Genomic DNA, 18,152 nt, shown 5'->3' with positions numbered 1-18,152 from the left:
GCACTTCCCTACCTTGGAGACTCAAAAACATCTCCTCTCGGGCTTCCCTGGTGGCACAGTGGTTGAGAATCCGCCTGCCGATGCAGGGGACACGGGTTCGTGCCCCGGTCCGGGAAGATCCCACATGCCGCGGAGCGGCTGGGCCCGTGAGCCATGGCCGCTGAGCCTGCGCGTCCGGAGCCTGTGCTCCGCAGCGGGGGAGGCCACAACAGTGAGGGGCCCACGTACCACAAAAACACAAACAAACAAACAAACAAAATCTCCTCTCTCAAGATTCAGCCTAGCTCATCCTTGTCTACCTTTCTCTAAGCACCCTCCAGGTGGGAATGACCACTCTCTTCTGGTCACCCTCATGCCCATACATACTTCTATTATACCACCTAGAATACTTTATAACACTGGGTTCATTTTCCATGTCTGTATCGTCTCCCCTAGACTATAAAGTCCTAAGGGCTGGGGCTGCATGTGATCTTTGTGTCTGGCCCAGAGGAGCTGATTAATGTTTGTAGGATGGATGCATGGGTGGATGGATAAGGACCAGTGTGCATCTGGCCTCTGGTAATACAGGGATGAAAGCCCTTTCCCTGCCCTCAGGGAGCTCACTGTAGATGACAGAAAAGGAGTAAAAAAAGAACAATGAAACGGCATGAGTCAGAGTACAGCATGTTGTGCGAGTTCAGCTGAGGGGCACCCAACCCAGTGGGGAAAAGAGATCTGTGTTCAGGGGTACTTCTAGAGGAGTCAAGACACGATCTGGGTCGTGTTGTACCAGCAGGAGTCCGCCACACAGAAATGGGGGCCAGGGGCACCATGGACAGAGAGTGCAATGGCTCGGACTCGATATAGCTGGGGTAAAGGAGAAACGTGGGGCAAAGGCAGTGACAAGGCTAAGGCAGGGAGGACCAGTCACACAGGGTCACATTCCCACTAGGGAATCTGGAGTTTATCCTAGAGAAAAATGGAAGTTTCCTAAGAAAGAGAGAGAACACGACAGGATGTACATACATAAAGATAATCCCAGCAGCCGTATCAGGCCAGGCAATGCAGTCAAGGTGGAGATTCTAACAAGATCTAGCAAAGAACTGATGAGGGCTGGACCAAGGCAGGGGCAGTCAGACCGGGCAGCTACTTAGGAGGCCAAATTGTTAAGAGTTTGGTCACTCTGCATAAATAAAAAGCAGGGGGCAGGGGAAGAAGCAGCAGTCAAGATGCCTCCCAGGTTTCTGCCCTGGCCGACGGATAGATGGACAGTACTCCCGGGAGGATAAGCAGCTACGGAAGACACAGGAGGTTGGCTTCCATTTTGGTCACGCAGAGGCTGAGATGCCTGAGGAACCCCAAGTGGGTCTTCTCAGTAGGCAATGAACTATCAGTTCCTGAGGCTTAGGAAAGAGTTCTGGATGAGAAAAATAAATGTGGAGCTCATCAACAAAAAGGTGATAGCTGGAGCCACGTGTGCAGACAAAATCTTTCAAGGAGGGTGTACACAGAGTGAGAAGAGGACCAAGCCCCAGGATGTACCCCACGTGCAGGCAAAACTCCTGAGGAAGAGGCTGAGAGAGAATACCCAGAGACACAGGAAGGAGAAAGAGATAAAGCTGCAAATGACATTGGGAACAAGACAGCTCGGGGGAGGAGGGGAAAGGGAGGGACAGTGATCTACAGGGTCAAATCCTGCAAAGTGGGCAAGTAAGCAAAAGAGCCTGAAAAATGCTCATTTGTGGCCAGACTGTCCCAGCCCTCATCAGCCTGCAGTACAAGTGAGATCACATTAATAGTAATAGCCCGTATTTCATATTTCCCATGGATCGCTAGCTTGTTGCCAACTATCTGCAGAGCAGGGCCTCCACTGCCTTGAAAAAAAGTCCTTGCTTCCCAGTATTTCTGGGAGTGCCCGGGGGTGCACAAGCCCAAGAAGAGTCCTCAGGTCTCTTCCACACACACCCCCTCTTGATGTCCATAGCACTCCAGGACGGCAGCCTCTGTGGTGGCTGCCCACCTTGAAATACCCCCGAGATGCATGGGTTCCATCTCCTGATGTGCCAAAGCGATAAACTTTCATGATGTTAACGCAACAGAGTATTCTATGCTTTGAATTCTTCACTGAAGTGAAGCCACGGCATTTTCTGAAAAGTGGAGAAGACTCCCCCTCTTTGCCGTCTGTTTTTGTTCCCAGTCTCATGAAAAGGCCTTCTTCAGCTATGTCCTGTGGCCATCTGTCCTAAGGCTTCAGACACCAGTCCCTGGGCCTCAGCTGTAGGACAGACAACAGAAGCCCTCTCCTCCTGCACCCTGATCTCTGCCCCAGGTACCCAACCCTCCAGGGACCCTATGCAAACAGATCCTCTGGGGAGTTTCACTCCACCAGTTTACCAGAAACTCCACACTCACGCTTCTGGGTTAGTCTCAGGCAGGACACCTGGCTGCAAGGTGATTTAGCAACGCGGTGGTCATGACTGACGTTGGCCAAAGGAGTTTCAGCAGAATGGTGGAGGAGGAGGTCAGACTGCACTGAGGTGAGGAGAGGATGGGAGGTGGGTCAAGTTCAGATGGCAAACATAACAGCAAGCCCTATGAGACTTGACTTTTAGGGAAGGGCACGAAAGCAGGGTCAAGGAGATGGAAGGTGGTGGTGGTGGTTTGTAACAAGGCAGAGACTTGATCAGAGTCACATGCTCAGGAAAAAGAGCCAGCAGAGCGGGAGAGGCTACGCCCAGACGCTGAGAAGAGAGCGGCTCTGAGGGAAGTGCCCGGCGCGAGGCGTGCTGCGGACCCTTGCGCGGAAGAGAAAGGCGGCCCTGAGGAGGCCCCAGGCTTCAGCGGGGGCCGGGCCACAGGAGTCCAAGCCAAAGGACCTAAGGGAGAGAGACGACAAGGACTCTGCCAGGAGCTTATTCAGGAGAAAATGAAGCTATGGGTTGGGAAGTCCCAAACCTGACGTGGACCAGTCACCTCAAGGCCTCCCGTCCTAGCACATTCTTTCTGGTGCCAGAGGTCTCATATCTTAGTCCCTCCCTGTGACTCAGAATCTGGGTTTCTTGCTTTGCCATTTCATTTTAGTAATAATTAGAGCTGCTTCCAGGAGTCCATTTACTTCCCTTCTCTCAATCATGCTGTGCTTGGGATTCTGACGTGACAATCAGTGAAGGTGTGCAGCGCCAGCTTGGGCCCTAGTTTCAGTGTAAAACCTCCTGGGGAAAAGGATAGTTCCCTTTTCAAGGAGGTGGTTTTCCTTTTTTCCTTGCTTTGTTTATTTAACTTACTGCACATGGAGGGGTCAGAACTTGCCCTAGAATAAGACTTTGCTCGCCCCACTCGGGAGGGAGGGCACCATAGGGAAGAGCATCAGGTCCTACAGAGTCTTACAACACTCGGGTGAATGTGAGAAGTGAGTTATTACACCCCTTAGACTCACAACAGCGAAAACCAAGGGTCACAAACAAAGGGTCAAACAGAGAAAAAGACCTTCATTGGACCTGCAGTTTGAAATTTGGGTTTGTGTTGGAATTCACTTCCATGCTAAAGTACAGTTCAAGGGTCACAAACCCAAATGCTTAGGGACGAACAGCAGGTGTCTGGAAAGCGAGAGCCAGCCCGGCGGGGGGCATACCTGAGCCGCTGTCTGCCCTAACCAAAGAACAACAACTCCTCAGCCCCAGCTGCTGCCACAAATGAAGACGACCTGACTTTTCAGAGAGAGGTCACGGGTCCAGATTCTTTTGTGAAATCTCCAGATGTTTAAAAGTGGGGAACTAATTCCACTAAACAGTGACAACGACAAAGAGTGCAGGCCAAGCAAGACAGGACACAAAGTCACCATTTGAATTTCACTTCTTCAAAAGAGATTTTAGTGCATTCTGTTTCTTGAGTGATTCTGTTTGCCTGTGTTTTTAGAAACTGTGTCTCAGAGACAACAAAGGTTTGACTCTGCCTGCTCCGCCCTCTCCCTGGGGCTCGTCTGCACACTTTCTGCTTCCCCAGAGAGTGACGTGACTCTGTTCTCTTCCCAAGAGCAGGCGCTCCTGAAAGGGCTGAGGACAATAACAGCCTGGACATAGCTACTGATGATGACATACCAGCGGGCGTTCCTCCGAAGCTCTGGCTGCTGAATCACTCCAGACTGAAATGACTTCAGGACTGGCCCTTTAAAAATAGAGCACGCTACCGGGCAAACTCCTCCTCCAGGGAGGTTCCTTTAAATAAGAGCCAGCTGGCTGGGGCACCGCTTTACTCCCAAGCAATACCTGCAATCGAGGTTTCCTCCCCAGGAGATAGCAGCCTGTGAGCATGGCTCAAGCGTTTGTGAACAGCAAAATCCAGCCTGGGAAGGTAGTTGTGTTCATCAAGCCCACCTGCCCCTACAGCAGAAGGGCCCAGGAGCTCCTCAGCCACTTGTCCTTCAAACAAGGGCTTTTGGAATTTGTCGATATCACAGCCCGCGATGACACCAGCGAGATTCAAGATTATTTGCAACAGCTCACAGGAGCCAGAACGGTGAGCCTGGGGTTTCCTTCTAAAAAGCTGGGGAGAAGGCTCCCAGATTCCTTTTTCTTGTCGGGGCTGTGAACGTGGTACGCCTGTGCCTTTCTCTCTCTAGGACACCGCTAGGGCTCTGTCACTCCAGGCGGCTGGAGGGCTGTGCAGGTGGGGGAGGGCGCCTGAGAGAGGCCACTGCTTCCTTGAATGGGCGGCTGGACTTCGGCCAACGGTGCTCTCAGATCAGAGGAGGTAGCACAGCTGATTGTGTTGGGCGTCAGGGGCAGCGGGCCCAGCAGCTGCCCAGGAGTCACTGAGGAACTATCTGGAGTCTTTGTTTTAAGCACTGACAGTCTGTGCTTGCAGGGCTGGGGTGAAAAGAGGGATGCAGGGGCCAAGTGTGATGGTACATTTCTGTTGTTGCGCAAGAATCGCGTGCACTCCTTGCTCTGCGTTCACAGGGCCAAGTGGGATTTGCTGTCCTTCTGTCTTTTCTCTAGGCTCTCTTTAATCTTCATCTAAATCGCCCATTCTTCCCTATCTTATCGAACTCCTCCCACTGGAAAAATCTAACGGCTCATTATTGCTCCTTAATCTAAATTATGGGATGTTTCCAGGCCTGTTAGGGAGTCCAGAGGCCAGAGTTCCGGATGGCTCTCGCAATGGTTTGCTGTGTGACCCTGGTAAGTCACCAGCTCTGTGACTCTCAGGGACCTCCTGGCTGCAGCACCAGACTGGAGGAGGTGACCGCTACATCCCTTCTTGCTATGAGTAGAAAGTGGGACCCTAAGGACCGCTGCCCTCTATGCGAACAGCCTTCCTCTTCCTCGGCACCCACGGCTTCCCGGCGAGATAGCCAGCAGACCAGATCTCCAGCATCAGCTCAGGTGCTGGGGTGGGGGCACGGTGGCGAGTCCTGTCCCACCAGCTCACCCAAACTGCCTTTCAGGACGCACATTCTGGGACACAGCGTTTGCAGAAGCACATATCCTAGCTCAGGTTTAGTTTGACTTACCGTGTTCTTTCCGGCTTCTCAGTGTAAAGCCTGGGAGGCTGTTCTCCCCACCTCGCCAGTCAGAAATCAGCCTTCTGGTGCAGAAAGAGGCAAAACACGTTACCACATTGCTTCCAGGGCCCCTGGTGTGAGCTGAGGACCCTCATCTCTGGAAGGAGGGAAAGGGCAGTGTAAGTACACCTGTGGCCCCAACCCCCCCCCCCCCCCCGCTGTGAGGCATTCTTCTGGGCCAGCGGTTTCCAAATGTTGCTGCTCATTAGAATCACCTGAAGAGCTTTAAAAAAAAAATTTCCCAATGCCCAAGTCACACCGCATGCCAATTAAATCACAATATGGGAGGTGGCAGCCAGGCATCAGTAGTTTTAAAGATCCCTAGGACATGGATACGAACATTGAGTTATAAGATGAATAAGTTCTGGGGATATAACGTCCAGCATGGTGACTATAGTTAGTGATACTGTATTGTATGCTTGCAATTTGCTACGAGATTAGATCTTAAGTGTTCTCACCACACACACATGCAAATGGTGGCTGTGAGGTTATGGGTATGTTAATTAACTTGATTGCGGTAATCATTTCTTAATATAGTATATGTGTATCAGACATTGTACACCTTAAATACACACATATTTATTTGTCAGTTATACCTCAAAAAATCTGGAAGTGAAAATAGAGTTTATCTCCTGTCAAAAAAATAAAAAGGTAATTCTAATTTGTAACCAGGTTTGGGAGCTACTCTTTCGGCCCGGCAGCACCTATTCTCTAGCAGGAAAAACAGACCTCTTCACGCATTCATTCAACAACTGTTTTTTCAATTCATTGTAAAGCAACACTTTTTCTTCTAGTGGTCTTTTAAGTTTGTTTTTGAATTTTTCAAAATACTTTTCACAGGTTCTTGAGTCCTGAATGACATTCCTCCAAGGGGAAGAACAAACCCTTTGAAGTTGTATACTTCATGATCCCGAACACTGAAGGGTTTCTATTAGAAGAGACTGGAAACCTTGAGAGCTGTTGCTATCTTGCTTATCCTGTGATGCCTGTGTGCTGTGCAAACAGTAGGAGCCCAGCAAGACTTGACTGATTACAGAAACGTAGGCCTTCTTTCAGGCCATGTACTTGGAGAAACTGGTTTTGGTTTTGCTATAGCCACAGCTCCTAGATCAGTGCCTTCACTTATTCCTTTCCCTAATTTTCTTTCTGTAAATCCAAGTTTCTGACCTCTATCATTTTCCTTCTCTCTGAAGAACGTCTTTGAATGTTCCTTACGAGGCAGATCTTTGGGCAACAAATTCCCTCAATTTTTGTTTGTCTGAGAAAGTCTCTTTCTCCTTTGGTTTTGAAGGATAATTTTGCTAGATACAACAAATATTTTTAAGCACCTACTATACTAGGCACTTTTCTGGACATTGGAAATACTGCCATGAACAGAACAAACACAAATTACTGCCGCCTTTGTGGAACTTAGATTCTAGTAAATGCAATTAATAAAATAGTATGTTGGAAGGTGGTAAGTGATGTGTGCTATGGAGAAAAAAACAGGCAGGAAAGGCAGGTGGGTTGTAGGCAGCAAGGTACAGTTTTAAATGGAGTCATCAGGGCCTCACTGATTTTTAGTAGATCTCTAAAGGGAGTGAGGGAGCAACGCATGCAGAAAGGTAGGGGTAGGGCATTTCATGCAGTGGGAACAGCAAGTGCTAAGGTCCTGGGGTAGAAGTATGCCTGGCAAGGAGGTCTGTATGGGTGGAACATTATGAGTTAGGAGGAGATGAGGTCCGAGAGATCACGCGGTATAGGTTGGCGAGGCCTTTCAAGCTGTCACACGGACTGTGCTTGTGACGGGAGATGAGATGCCACTGAAGGGTTCTGAGCAGGGGAGTAATCCTATCTGACTTGATTTTGAAAAAGGGCCGCTCCACCCCACAGAGGGTGGCTGTGGGGAAAGAGACTACAGGAAGGCCAGGGTGAGGGTTGAAGTTGGGAGACTTCGGGAGGCTAGAGCAGTAATTCCGATGAGAAGAGATGGTGGCTTGTACCAGGGTGTAGCCAAGGAGGTGCTGCAGAGTGTTGGGAGCCTCTGAGTAACACTGGAGTGCAGGAGATACCACCTAGCTGAAGCTGGGGCTGGAGAAAGCTCCGGGAGAGGAAGGGCCTCAGAATTCCCAAGCTTGCTTTTATGGTGGCAGTTCTCTGCTAATTCTTGGCAGTAACAGACTCAAGTTCCTCCGAAGAGGCGGATGGGCCAGGAGGGCACAGAGGACTAGTCTCCCTTCCTCAGCTGCATCAACAGCTTCCTGTTTTGTCACCACAGCCTCCCACAATGTCCTGCTGCCAACTGATCACACTGACCACAGCCAACTGTTGCCTAGCCTAGAGGGTGGGTGTAAGGGCAACGGGGCCTTTCAGCTCTCAGGCAAGCCAGCTTGTATGCCAGATGGTCTGCACAGAACTCCGCCCTGATCATGTTTCAGGGTCTGCCTCAGGTGGCTGGGGGCTGCTGTAGAGCTGTGGGTTCCCAAAGCCTCAGTTACCGCAGGGGGAATGAACCACTATCGGTGCCAACCAGTGGTTTGCAGATGTGACCCCTGAGAGTCAGCATCACCCTGGAATTTGTCAAAATGCAAATTCTTGAGCCCCAACCCGGATCTCCTGTATCAGAAATGTGCGGGGAAGTAGTAGAAACCTATGTTTTAACAAGCCCTCTGCAGTTCTGATGCAGGGTTCAAGTTTGAGAACAGCTGTCTAAGGAGAAGACTCCTTACTCCTCAGGGCCTTCTCTCCAAATAACTGAACTCAAACCCCCTGGGCCAGCACCCTGGCCAAAGGTGGAGATGTGGCAAGAGGAGTGACCATTGTTCAATTCTTTCTGAAAATAACAGAAGTTCAAGAATGAATACATCTCGTCCTTATTTAAAGCTCAGATGAGTTTTACTCATTTAGGTAATGGCTTCAACAGAAGGAGCCCTGTATTAGAATTACATTAGAATTACATTAGGATTCTGTTTTATTTACCATTGCAACTGACCACAGCCAACTGTTCCTGGAGAGATAGAAGCCAAAAGGCCCCCAGCAATTTGAGAGGTGCTTTATTTTCCCTAAAATAATGGCCAGATCCAGGGGGAAAGTTAGGTTTCTGACCTCATATTGTGCATATTCTTTCAGCTAGTAAAAAAAGCAATGTTGCCTTGATGGTGCTTCCATTTGCAAAGTGCCCACACAGGTGTGCAGTGCAGGTGGGACAGGCGTCACCTTCTGTGACTGAGGAGGACATTACCAGGCTTTCTCGCTGGAACACAGTCCTGTGTGCTCTTCCCCACTCTCGGGACATAGGAAATAGCCATGGCAATGGAGTGTAGGGTACTTTCAATTTGGGGCCTTAATTTTTAAAGCCTACTTCCACCCAGACCCCCTTCTTAATAAAAATAAGGTAAGGACTTACCTGAAATAATCTGGCCCTTTTTCTCAACTCTCACACTTAAAAATAAAAATTTCATCTGAACATGCACCCCAGTGTTCATAGCAGCATTACTGACAGTTTCCAAGATATGGAAGTCACCTAAGTGTCCACGAACAAATGAATGGATAGGGGATATATATATATATATATATATATATATATATATATATATATATATATATATATATATATATAATGGAATATTACTCAGCCATAAAAAAGAATGAAATAATGCCATTTGCAACAACATGGATGGACCTAGAGGGTATTACGCTAAGTGAAATAAGTCAGACAGAGAAAGGAAAATACTGTATAATATTACTTATATGTGGAATCTAAAAAAATACAACAAATTAGTGAATATAACAAAAAAGAAGCAGACTCACAGATATAGAGAACAAATTAGTGGTTACCAGTGGAGAGAGGGAAGGGAAGAGGGGCAATACAGGGGTAGGAGATTAAGAGGTACAAACTATTATGTATAAAATAAGCTACAAGAATATGTTGTACAACACAGAGAATATAGCCAATATTTTATAATAAGTGGGATATAATTTATAAAAATTGTGAATCACTGTGTTGTACACCTGAAACTTATATTGTACATCAACTATACCTCAATTTAAAAATGCATCTGAATTACTATGCCTTCTGAGGAAAGTCAAAAGCTTTGAAAATATTCTTGCTGCCTTCTGTCTTTCACCTCTCCTGCCCCTTCTGGTATGTTCCTAGTGTTCTGGGAGAGGACCTGCTTGCTCCTGACCACTCAGGGTACCCGCATTGTGCTTGTTTCTTCACTGCCAGTCAGCCTTTCTGTAACACCCCTGGCCTGGAATTTGCCTGAGCCACAGTGAAAAGACTTCCTCCTCTCTCCTCCTTCCAAGAGCCCTCTAGAATCCTGGACACACCTTACCTAGCAGCAGGGAGGGAGCCTGAGTTTGACTCAGGATGAACACGTTCAGTGGGTAGAATGACTGTGTCAGCCTGGCTGGCCCTGGGCCACCCACCCATGCCAGGTGTGAAACCAAAGCAGATGCATGTCCTTGCTCCCAGGGCTGCAGCACTTAAGCATCTTATGATGGGCCAGGTATTAGAGAAGGAGATTCAGACACCACCACCCCTTCCCCAGCTGAGGACAAAGCTCACAGACCAGAGAGACGACTCTCATAAACTTTGAGTCTAAAATCAGAGACAGAGAACTGATGCAAATACTTTTCCAGCTGTACTTAGAGACAGACTCCTTCCTGGTTGCCATGGCTCAGTTTAAGGGCTCAGGTGTGGTCCCAGCTGTAGAGAAACCAGAATTCAATCAGGGTGGTCCAGCTGCGGCCAACCAAAACTCTTTCCCTGAAACATAGAGTAAAATTTTTAAATCCCTTCGACAAGTTAGACAATCTCACACACAGAACATTCTATGTGAAAAGCATCTTGGCTTAAGAAGGCTCTTGAATGAATAATTTTATGCTTATAATAAAGTTCTGCCCTGAAAGAGTATACATGAGGAGGCTGTGAAGTGATTTGAAAAGCTTTCGATAAAGGGAAATATTTAGAGGAAGGATAAAATGTCTAATCTAATAATGATGTTCTCTAAATGTCCTGGCTTGTTTGCCTTTTTAGGTACCTCGGGTCTTCATCGGTCAAGAGTGCATAGGTGGATGCAGTGATCTAGTAAACATGCATGAGACAGGGGAGTTGTTGAAATGGCTTAAGCAAATTGGAGCTGTAAAGGTCTGCTTATAGGTGAGTGACAGGTGGGACGCCGGGCCAGGAACACTGGGAGATGGTGGAATTCTACTGCCACGTTTTATTACAATCTAGGAAGGCACTCTGGCTAGGGAAAGAATGATCTGGGGTGATTTGAGGAACTGTGACGTCATGTATGAGTTTCCCATTTTACAAATGGATTAATTTCATCAATGGGAGGAAGGCTTTTCACTCAACCTTGATTTAACAAATATTTATTTAGCACTTACTATGTGCCAGACACTGTACGAGGCACTGGGAATACAGAGATGAACAAAGAGATAACATGGAACTTACATTCTAGAGAGGTAGACCAATCAAAAACAAGTAAGTAAATAATTCCTGAAACAAATGAATAATTTGATAGAACATGGCAGGGGGATGGGGAGCAAATTAAGCTAATGTGGTAAGGGAAGGCCTTTTTCAGAGGGGCTGGCTGAGCTGAGACAACAAGGAGACAGCCGTGTACAGATGAAGCAGAAGGGCTTTTCAGGCCGAAGGAATGATAGCGAGTACAAAGGCCCTGAGGTGACCAGTATGGAATATTCAAGGGACTGAAAGCAAGCAAGAGCAGACTGAGTGAAGCGCAGAAAGAAGGAAAAGTAGTAACAAATGTGGGCAGGGACAAGAGCACACAGGCCATGGTAAGCAACCTAGATTATTCTAAGTGCAATGTGAAATCAAGGTAATTTTTGCTTTACCTGTGTTCACCCTGCAAATCAATTCAATCTAATTGGCTTCCCAAATGACAAAACAAAGTTTTCTAAAATTGTAACCTAAAGGAGATCTTTGACTGAATGGAAAACCATAGGGTGATGTATTCTTCAGAAAGGAATCAAGATACCTTTGTGGTCTGATGGTCTCCCCTCTCCCCAGCTCTTGTTAGTGCAAGCTAGCTTCTAAGCAGGCCAATTGCACTGACTCACACGTGGAAAGACTCTGTTTTAGCCAAAGGATAAAGGGGTTCAAATTAAAATGTTCTTTGAAGAGTATTTATTGCCCACTAATTAATGATTAACCCTTGAGCAATGAGTATATAAAATTTGTGGTGGTTACTCAGAATAGCAACAGGAAGTGAAAAAGCAAGGTCTGAAAAATGCAACTGAATCCCTTGAAATAAAATAGTCAATGTTATAAACTTTTATTCACAATTCTACAACATCATCCCCTCAAATAAACACTGTGTCTGTTTGGGTTAGCTTTCTGGCCTCACCCCATGCACCAAAAGCACTCAAAACCCAATTAACTGCTGTACCAAATGTTTCCTTTTCTGGAACACTCTTTAGCAATTTAGGCTTAGATGAGAATGAAAGAAAACTTACAACTTTCCTGGGAAGGTGGGAAACACCATTTCCCCAGCTACCTCTATGTTGGCATGGACACTAGAGTCCGCCATATTCCCCAGGTCTCTTTATCTGCGTTGTCCTTCAGTATATTATGCCCTCAGTATTCTACTGGCAACTTGCATCTCAAGGCCATCTGTAACCAATTATGCTTAAACAGCAAGAGCAAGTGTTCTGGTAATGAAGGGAAATGAGAGGAATTGATCTTCTCCAAGAAAATCAAATTCTTTGTATTTTTTCCTAGAAGAGCAGACCCCAGGCTGCTATCCCCCTTGAAACCTTGATGGCATTGCAGATAACGACAGCACTTCCTGGTGGATGGACCTGGGGCTACGTTTACCCAGCTACAGCAACTGTTTACTTAAAAGTTTGAAATATGTTAACGCAAATAAAGTGGGTGGGGTGCATTTTGGGGGGCAAAAACAGCTTTTTCTTCTTTTGACTCTGTATTAAAAGGGGACCAACTTGCCCAAAACAACAGGACTGAGAAGTTCGATGGGTGTCTCGGGTTTCTTGTGGATTGGCCCTTTTGTTTCCAGAAAGACAAGATATGCTTAGGATTCACTCACTGACCCAAAAGGGGTTCCTTCTCTTTGGCACATGTTCCTTACTACGTGTTCTCCACATGCTGGGGCTCCTCTACCTCAACACCAGTGTTTCTCAATCAAGTATATCCCAGACCTCCTGGGTCGAATCTATAGTTGGTTTTCTGCTACTGTCCAAAGATTATTTTGTTGAGTTTGACTTTATAGAATTTGTATTATGAAATCAATAGATATTCTGAATATGCTTTTTCAAAGGGTATCTCCCTAGCCACCATCCCTACCCCACCTCCTACCCCCTCCTACTGTGAGAATCACTGCCGTGAACCAGTGTTCTGAACCGTGACAACTCATAGATCTCATAGGAAATATTCAACAATTCCATGAAGGGTCTGAGCACACAGTCTGAGACGCCACTGAAAAGTTAAGCACGGTTGGTCTTCATTTTGGGCCACAGGGATCAGAGGTACAAATGCAGATGTTATAATCACATGGCAGCACTGTTACGTAAGATGGTTGTCCAGGGAATCCTGAACAAGTGTGTATTGATTTGTTTATAAACAAAAGTAAAACATAAAATTTTAAATGTCACATAGAAAACTTGTATCCCCACCTCCAAGAATGTGTCTGTGAAAGTAGCCAAATTTGGGAAACTCTGTTCTAAATGATTTTCTCTCTTTCTTTCCCCCTCATTCTATGAAAACTTAAGAATTCCTTATTGTGAAGGGTGTTCTAGAATTGCAAGATTAATTTCCCTCTGTAGTCTCTAGTATGAATGGTTAATTTCTTCTCTAATAAAGAAGTACCCATGGATCACACAGTGATTTTTGTCCAGTTCTTTTCTATGTTCTCAAGACCTTAAGGAATGTGATTATTGCAGAATATACCAACTTAAAGTTTTTTCATGTTCATCCCCTGCAGGCACATGCTATTGTCTGTCATTGAGTATAAAGGTTGGTGTAATTTTGTAAATTTCATAATTTGAATATGTCAACACTAGCCTATTGAATAATGTTTAGGATTCAATAATAGTCTTTTTCATACCACATTCCATTTTCCTATTTCTCTCCTAATACTCTCGTACTTTTGGCTTCCTCTCCCTTCCCTTATGCACCCTAACCACTCCCTTCAACCAGATGGCTGTGGATGATCGAGTAGGTTACACACTGCACAACACTATGAATGCCACCCCTGGAGCCTGTGCACTGTGCAAACTGCGCAGCCCCTGGTCACCTCCAGACCACTTGCCTGCTCTTTCTTTCACATTTCTATGTCCTTTCTCATTGTGTTCCTTCCTCCTGAGATACCCTTTCTTATCCTTTGTTCTTCTTTCAAAAACCTGCCTTCAAGGCCTGATTTACAGACTCTCCCCTCTGTACCTACCCTCTCCTCTCACTGCCTCTTGACTAAAAAAAGTCATTGCTCCTTCTTCTGTAATCTTAAAACATCAGGCTGTATTGTAGTTAATCATCTGTACTGGTCTCTTGCCATATTCAGAAATACTCAAAGGCAGTAGCCTCGACGTAAAAACCTTCATATGCCCAGTTTCTAGCACAGAGGTTCTATTTTATCAAAGCAATACATGCATGTGGTTTAAAATGTCAAACTACACTACAACACTACTCCACCCCTCCCAAACCCCAGTCCTGGCCACACTTTTATCAGTTTCACAGGTATTTAAGCTATTTAGAAATACTGTAAAATGTATTAGACATATATAAGAATATATAGAATGCATAGTTCTATTTAAATGAACACCCATGTATCTGTTTCCAAAGTTAAGAAGTAAAGCACCCATATAACAGCTTGCTTCCAGAGTACTGATAAAGCACCTTAGAGGCCCAGGACTTCCCTGACGGTCCAAGATCCCACATGCCAAAAGATAAAAAAAAAAAAAAAAAAAAAAGTACTGTAGAGGCCCATGTGCCCCCTCCCAATGTATCCCATTCCTCCCTTCACAGAGCTGATCTCTAGTTCATTTTGTTGTAATCATTCTGATCCTTTATAGTTCTACTTCCTACAATATCCCTCAGCAATACATTTTAGTTTTGAAGAGCAATAGCAAACACCAACCTAGCTGTGTAAGGAAAGGGCAATATTCTCACCATCAGGTGAAGGGCCCCAGGAGAAGATAAGCTGAACCAAGGCTCTGAGTCATAGATTAGCTTCTGTTTCCCTGGGAGTTTACCAGAGGGGTATTCCCAAATGAGTCTTTGGAAACACTGGGCAATCCATGGCTGGGGAGGTGATTGTATGAATAGGTACTGGGCATCCCCCAGAAATATGTAATGGAAATGGGCTGCTCTGCATTTTAGGCTTCCATGGCCATCCTCCAGCTTTCAGGAACAGGTCCAAGCACACCACGTCCATAGCAGTATGGCAAGCCCATACCCCCTCAACTAGCCAAGGTTGTGTCATGGAGAACAGAAATGTCATCAGCACAAGGCAAACTAAGTTCAGATAATGATCTGCTTCAGGCTCATTTAAGCATCCTCACCTCAAGTTACAAAAAAAAAAAAAAAAAAAAAAAAAGACAACTGTTGAGCTCTCAACATGGGGCATTTCACTGCTCCAATCTGGACTGTTTGCTGTCCACGTCAGAGCACAGCTCTCTTCCTAGGATCTCCCTTCACTGTTATCCTGGGGATTCCATTGCTCTCTGTCCTGAGTTGGATCTCCTGTTTCCCACACCCCATTAAGTACTCGTTATGGCTAAAGTGCTGTAACAAAAACATGACAGAAGCTTATTTCTCTCGTAAGAGTTCAGAGGCAAGCAGGTCGCTTTGCTCTCTGAAATCACAATCAACTCAGGGGTTGTGTGCACCACTTCTGCTAATATCCCATTTGCCCAGAAGTTAGCTGTGGGTGACACTAGGCAGTGGTGTCCCTGCTGGGAAGCCCCTTGCCCAGCTAAAACTCAGGGAGGTGTACAGTGAAAGAAAATAGGAGTTTGGGATTAACAGATACACCCTACTATACATAAAATACATAAACAACAAGGACCTACTGTATAGCAGAGGGAACTATACTCAATATCTTGTAATAACCTATAATGGAAAAGAATCTGAAAAAGAACATACATATATGTATATATACGAATGATTTTGCTGTATACCTGAAACTAACTACATTATAAATCAACTAAACTTCAATAAAAAGTTGTTTGCTTTGAATAAATAAATAAATGCTTAAAAAAAAGCAAGAAAGAAGGGGAGAATGGCTGTCAAAGGAAAATTAGCACATTGTATCTTTCTCTTTTTAGTTTTGTTCATTTTGGTGGACCATATATCCTCCATAAGTTTTAAGGAAAAGAGAATGGGAAGTAAACTCTTTGAAACCTTGCTTGTCTGAAAATATTTTTATTTGATTGATATTTGACCAATAGTTTACCGGGATAGAGCTTCTAGTTGGAAGTCATCTTCCTCTGGAAGTCTGAAGACACTGTTTATGGTCTTTGGCTTTTAGCGTTGCTGTTAAGAAGTCTGAAGCCGTTCTGATTCTTGATGACCTGTTTGGTTTTCTTGTTTGTTTTATATTCTGGAAACTTAGAAAATCTTCCCTTTGAAATATCACAGTGATGTGCCTTGGGGAGGGTCTATTTTCATACATTTTAGGGGCTACTTGGAGGTTTGAAAGGCCCATTGGAAATTTTATTGGATTATTTTATGGATACTTTCCTCCCCTCCATTTTCCTGTATCCTCTTTCTGGAGCTCCTAGCAATCCGATACTGGCTTTCCTGGACTTGTCCTCTAGTTTTTGCTATATTTTCTCTCCTATTTTCTTTGTTTTATTCTGAGGGATTTACTCATGTTTCCCTCCTTTTCTTCTATCGTGTTTTTAATTTCTGATAATGTTTTTAACTTTCAATAGCTCTTCAATATTATTTGAGTGTTTCTTTTTTTTTAGAATTGTTTTTGCTTCATAAATGCAGTACATTACCTTGCTGAGGTTATTGAGATTTTTTTTTTTTTTTTTTTTTTTTGTGGTACGCGGGCCTCTCACTGTTGTGGCCTCTCCCGTTGCAGACCACAGGCTCCAGACGCACAGGCTCAGCAGCCATGGTTCACGGGCCCAGCCGCTCCGCGGCATGTGGGATCTTCCCGGACCCGGGCATGAACCCGTGTCCCCTACATCGGCAGGCAGATTCTCAACCACTGCGCCACCAGGGAAGCCCTATTGAGATTTTTTAAAACATTTTTATTGAGGTTTTTTTCCAAGTGTGATTTTTTTCTTATTTCCAAGAATTTTTCCTTGTTCTCAGTTGTTTCCTTTTTAATATTTTTTTGTTCTTGTTTTATGAATGCAATCTTTTATTTTCTCTCTCAAAGGATATTAATTATAGTTGGGGCTTTTTAAAAAAGCTGTCTTCTGATTCCAGCATTATCTCTGAGTTCCTATGTTCTGTTTCTGCTTAAATTTGAAGATCTTCCAATGTTCTGCATTGAACATTTGCAATCTGGCTGTGTGTAAATATTTAAGAATGAGGCACCAAAACCTGGTTGGAAGATTTGTGTGTGCATGAATTGGGCTTGTCAACTGGTGGGCTTCACCATAGAGCCTTTGTTCAAATGTCACCTTCTCAGCAAGTCCTCCCACATCACCCTATTTAAAATTTCACTTGGCATTCTCTATCCCTGTTCTTTGTTTTTTCTCTACAGCATTTGCAACCTAATATTGTTGTATAATTTACTTATTTACTTAATTTACTATCTGTCTTCACCACTAACCCCTTGAGACCAGGAATTTGTATCTGTTTATTTACTGCTGTATCTGCAGCCTCAAGAAGACAGCTTGCACATAGTAGGTACTTCATAAGTATTTGTTAGGTGTTTGAATGAATGAATGAGTGAATGAATGAATGATTAGCTGCAGACCACCCAGCTGTTAGCTCCTGGACGTTTTTCTTTTCAGCTGTTCAGTTTCTCCAGTTTCCCAGCTGGGGGTTGAGGCGTGCCACCAGGTTCTGGCTGCCAAGCAGGGGAAAGGGATTTGGCAGCCCCCTAGTCAGTGGGCAGACTCTCATGTAATCTTCTGTTTTCTGTCTGTTCCTTGCTGAGTAATTCTGTGTGATATGCAGAGATAAAAAGGACTGTCATCCAAAGAGCACCAAGAAGTTGGCACACGGGGTTGCCAGAGGGAAGCAACAAGAATAAGCAGGCAAAAACTTAAGAGCCAAAGCTCTATTCCTTTGGTTTACTTTAAAAAGCAAGTGATTCAATCTCCTGCATGTATCTCATTTTAATAACTGCCTTCAGTCTGCCCCCTCCAGCCTGGCCCCTGGAGTAGGACACCTGACAGCCATTCTTCCCAATTCAAGGTTGTCCAAAGATGGCCCTTAAGGGGAAACAACAGCCAGGGGTGATCAGTGTGGCCCAGATCACACTATTTATATCCCCAGTGGGTATCATTAGGCCATTACCTTGACATTTGGTTGTAAGAGAAAGCCATGCTCCCTCATTCACTGCGCCATAACAATTTTTAGTGGGTCCTGGGAAATATTTTAAAGAATTGAGCTGAGATATTTTAACTAAAATCCCTTTGCTATATTAATAGTGATCTTTTCTTATTAAGTACATTG

At 45.1% G+C, this 18,152-nt stretch overlaps 1 protein-coding gene across 2 annotated transcripts; it reads left to right on the top strand.

Moving 5' to 3' along the window:
• The first annotated feature begins 4,112 nt into the window (after nucleotides 1–4,112).
• Nucleotides 4,113–13,393, top strand: GLRX (glutaredoxin). Of its 2 annotated transcripts, none has more exons than XM_067031372.1 (3): nucleotides 4,113–4,494; nucleotides 10,563–10,685; nucleotides 12,276–13,393. In XM_067031372.1, the coding sequence occupies exons 1-2, from the start codon at nucleotides 4,288–4,290 to the stop codon at nucleotides 10,683–10,685; spliced, it is 330 nt and encodes a 109-aa protein (XP_066887473.1). In that variant the 5' UTR covers nucleotides 4,113–4,287; the 3' UTR covers nucleotides 12,276–13,393. The 2 variants fall into 2 exon arrangements, with proteins under 2 accessions (XP_066887473.1, XP_066887474.1); XM_067031373.1 differs by having other exon boundaries at nucleotides 4,115–4,494; nucleotides 12,279–13,393.
• Nucleotides 13,394–18,152: the final 4,759 nt, after the last annotated feature.

The sequence above is a fragment of the Kogia breviceps genome, chromosome 4, assembly GCF_026419965.1.
Source record: "Kogia breviceps isolate mKogBre1 chromosome 4, mKogBre1 haplotype 1, whole genome shotgun sequence".
Taxonomy (NCBI): Eukaryota; Metazoa; Chordata; class Mammalia; order Artiodactyla; family Physeteridae; genus Kogia; species Kogia breviceps.
Note: the sequence above shows the minus strand (reverse complement) of the source record. Positions and strands in the feature narration are given on the sequence as shown.